The 4,336-nt window shown below is 35.8% G+C and overlaps 1 protein-coding gene across 2 annotated transcripts in view; it reads left to right on the plus strand.

Moving 5' to 3' along the window:
• Positions 1-6: 6 nt before the first annotated feature.
• The window catches only part of LOC106476358 (dedicator of cytokinesis protein 4-like), a 12,006-nt gene continuing 7,676 nt past the window's right edge, over positions 7-4,336 (plus strand). For both annotated transcript variants that reach the window (XM_013937016.2, XM_022380250.1), the window contains exons 1-3: positions 7-422; positions 635-982; positions 2,576-2,796. In XM_013937016.2, coding sequence (XP_013792470.2) covers positions 219-422; positions 635-982; positions 2,576-2,796 — 773 coding nt within the window. In that variant the 5' untranslated portion in view covers positions 7-218. The remainder of the gene's footprint in view (positions 423-634; positions 983-2,575; positions 2,797-4,336) is intronic.

Raw genomic sequence — 4,336 nt, forward strand, 5'->3', positions numbered from 1 at the left:
TTGTTTTCATATCTGTAGCAGGCCGTAATTGTTTTTAAGAGATACTGTATTGTTTTCATATCTGTAGCAGGCCGTAATTGTTTTTAAGGGATACTGTATTGTTTTCATATCTGTAGCAGGCCGTAATTGTTTCATTTTAGAAAGTATAGTCTTTAAATGAGTTTTTAGTTATCAAACTTGATTAATTGAGATTTATATATTCTTGTATTACCTGCAATATGTCTGGCAGTATACCTTTCTTGAGCTCATCATTAGATATTCAGATCTGCAATGTCAAGCCAATTCCTGAACTACGCCCTGAGTTTGAGGGTCAGCATGTTCCTGAGAAGGTTTTAAGCTACTACTTAGTCAATGATGTTCGAACCTTTCAGTTTGATAGACCTGTCCACAAGGGGCCAATAGCAAAAGATAATGAATTTAAGGTATGTATGGGTTAACATGTAGTAGTGTTTCTAATAAGATTTGTGGAGCGTTTATTTTGTAAATTATTATATGAGTTGTATTAATGTAAAGTGTGTTCTCCTCATGTTAATTTAAGGTATTTCAGACACTATGTATACAAAAAAATACTTCACTGTTCAGAATGTTTTAAATAGCATTAATCAACATTGCTGTTTTTACTGCTGTCTTTTAGAGTTTATGGATCGAACGCACAACCCTTACCATAGGTTCTCGTCTCCCAGGAATTTTACGATGGTTTGAAGTGACCGATCGTCAAGTGGAGGAAATTTCACCAATTGCACATGCCTGTGAAACTGTCGACCACATGAACAAGGAACTGCGACGACTAATAGCCCAATATACTAATGACCCCAAACGGTCTATTAGCCCGCTCAGCATGCGACTTCAGGGAGTAATTGAAGCTGCAGTAAATGGTGGTATTGCCAAGTATCAAGAAGCTTTTTTCACTGCCGGTTTTGCTACTCAGAATCCTGAACAGACTGAGTACATTGACAGGCTCAAGATTCTCATATTAGAAAAGGTGAGGTCTATGTACTTTCTCTGTGTAGGTGAACAAACAAGAGATGATCTATAACGTTGAGCTTTATGTGTGAACTGTCTGTAGGTGAACACACAATGTTTTATAATGTTGAGCTTCATGCGTGAACTGCCTGTAGGTGAACACACAATGTTTTATAATGTTGAGCTTCATGCGTGAACTGTCTGTAGGTGAACACACAATGTTTTATAATGTTGAGCTTCACGTGTGATCTGTCTGTAGGTGAACACACAATGTTTTATAATGTTGAGCTTCACGTGTGATCTGTCTGTAGGTGAACACACAATAGATGTTCTATAACGTTGAGCTTTATGTGTGAACTGTCTGTAGGTGAACACACAAGAAATGTTCTATGTTTTCTAGCTTTGTGTGTGAACTGTCCATAGGTGAACACACAGAAGAGATGTTCTATATTGTTGAGCCTTACATGTGAACTGTCTGTAGGTGAACACACCTTTTTGTTTTTCTTTTACCACACATGCTCAGCTTTATATTTTTATTATTGTACACAGGTATATTAAAATGCCAGTGGTTAACTTGCACACACTAGGCCTATTTTTTAGAAAATAAAAAAAATGCGTAAATGAAAGACAGTTCACACATAAAGCTCAACATTATAGATCATCTCTTGTTTGTTCACCTACACACAGTTCACACATAAAGCTCAACATTATAGAACATCTCTTGTTTGTTCACCTACACACAGTTCACACATAAAGCTCAACATTATAGAACATCTCTTGTTTGTTCACTTACACAGACAGTTCACACATAAAGCTTAACATTATAGAACATCTTTTGTTTATTCACCTACAGACAATTCACACTTAAAGCTCAACAATATCTCCTGTTTTGTAATGTAAAGTTTTTTATAAAGTTGTTTATTATCATTATTTTAAAATATTTTATAATGGCAAGTAAAATTAAAACGCTCATAAGTTGATTAAGCTAATAAAAATGCATGGAAGTTGATGAGCAGTTCCTTCAAACTGAAGTAAGATTAGTAAAGAAGAAATAGAAGAATTTCAGATTTTTTCCCCTTTTCGTCGATCCTAGATTAATATACATAAATCTTTTATCATCATATTCAACGCGACGAAGAAGATACTTTTTTGTTTCCAACAAGGTTGGACACTTGTAATGACTCTCAAGCTATATGGCTTTACGAAGGTACTTTACAAGTTTTCACTGATGTCATTAGTTTGAATGTGAAAACTGTATTTCCTTTTTGTGCATAAAGTCAACTGAAGCTGAGAACATGTTTATTATGCTCATCACATTTTTTATGATTTAAAATTGAACATATTCACATTATTTATATTTTAAAAAAAATTTAATTTCCTTTTTTTTTTTCATTTACTTCAATTGTTTATTTATTTGCATTCTAGAGAGATTTACTTATTTTATAGGTTAACATTGCTAATTAAATTGTTTACTATTATTTTTTAATATATGATCTTTCTACTCCACATCGCCTAGAGTCTTCAGGTTCTTGTGTGGTGTGCATGTGTTGTAATAAAGTAAGTTACAGACCCAGTTTGTTGGAAGTTTTACTAATAGTTCTGCATTTTGTAGGTTCAGATCCTGGAAGGTGGTTTGTCTCTCCATGGAAGACTGGCTCCTCCAGAAGTCCTCCCCCTACACCACCGGCTTGTTGATAGGTTTGCTGCCATGAAACAATCGATCAGAGAATCGGGCTCCCCAAACATGGTGGCACGCTTAAATATTGGAAGAAAGGGAGAATTACCCCACATGTCTGGGGAAACAGGGGATGTAAGAAAGACGTCAATTGTCCAGTATGTGTTAGTCACAATACTTTATTTTGTTTCTAATGATATAATAGACCTCATGTTTTATTACTGTATTCTGTTCTGTTTTTCTTCTTATCAAGTTATCTTTAAGCAAGAACTGAGCAATGGCGAAACTAGTGCGAGGTAGACAGGGCAACACTCTGGGGCCCATGATGCCTGGGGGCCTGGTCTGGCCTTATGTTTTGAAAAAAGGGGCCCCACTCATTTCTTTGCCTTGAGGCCCATGAACTGCTTGTTCCACCACTGGAACTGAGTTTCGTGTCTGTATAGCTGCTACTTATTTAGGATCTAAACTTTTGATACTATTTTAAGGTTGCAATAACAAAGGGGCAAAACTTGCAAGGGATTAAGCTATTGTTCTGTATAAATTTGTTTGATTCCTGTTGTATACTTAGTCAACTGAAAATAATGAAACTTCATGGTTTGTTAAGAAGTTTTTTTTTTGGTAGGAGTTTGGTGAGTCATATACATAGGAAGTTCTTAAAGTACTTGCCAAAAGATTTCTCCAAATAAAATGAGAAAAAAAATTGGCCTATAATAAAGAAATTAAATGCTTCCTTTCTATCAATAAAAGTTCAAATAATGGCCAATCAGAATCCATTTAAAAACTTTTTAGAGATATTATGTACCTTTTGTAACCAAAACTGAAGCACTCAATCACAGAAAGCATAATACTTAATCTCAACTGAGGTTCATATATTCATCATGGCTAGGTGGTTAAGGCACTCGACTCGCAATCTGAGGGTCGCGAGTTCGAATCCCCGTCCCACCAAACATGCTCGCCCTTTCAGCCGTGGGGGCGTTATAATGTGACGGTCAATCCCACTATTCGTTGGTAAAAGAGTAGCCCAAGAGTTGGTGGTGGGTTGTGATGACTAGCTGCCTTCCCTCTAGTCTTACACTGCTAAATTAGGGACGGCTAGCGCAGATAGCCCTCGTGTAGCTTTGCACGAAATTCAAAAACAAACAACAAAACAAACATATATTCATAATTTAATATTTCCATTAACAAATATGAGATCTTTTGCTTTTAGTGCTGAAATTCTGCTGTTAACATTTATAGTACAAATACTCTATTACTAAAAATCATGACAGTGTCAACATTTGTCTAATATCAAAAATAATAACTGTCAGTATTTGTGGCTATGTAGTTGCATATTTAATGACCACTTATGTCAGTGTGCTTCATATTCTAGTTACAAGATTGATGGTTATGTACGTCAGTACTTCTGTTCATTGGGTGGTATTTCTCTACGTCAGTACTTCTGTTCATTGGGTGGTAATTGTCTACGTCAGTACTTCTGTTCATTGGGTGGTAATTGTGCATCAGTACTTCTGTTCATTGGGTGGTAATTGTTTGCATCAGTACTTCTGTTCATTGGGTGGTAATTGTTTGCATCAGTACTTCTGTTCATTGGGTGGTAATTGTCTGCATCAGTACTTCTGTTCATTGGGTGGTAATTGTCTGCATCAGTACTTCTGTTCATTCAATGGTAATTGTCTACATCAGTACTTCTGTTCATTG

This window comes from Limulus polyphemus, unplaced genomic scaffold, assembly GCF_000517525.1.
Source record: "Limulus polyphemus unplaced genomic scaffold, Limulus_polyphemus-2.1.2 Scaffold10374, whole genome shotgun sequence".
In the NCBI taxonomy this organism is placed as follows: domain Eukaryota; kingdom Metazoa; phylum Arthropoda; class Merostomata; order Xiphosura; family Limulidae; genus Limulus; species Limulus polyphemus.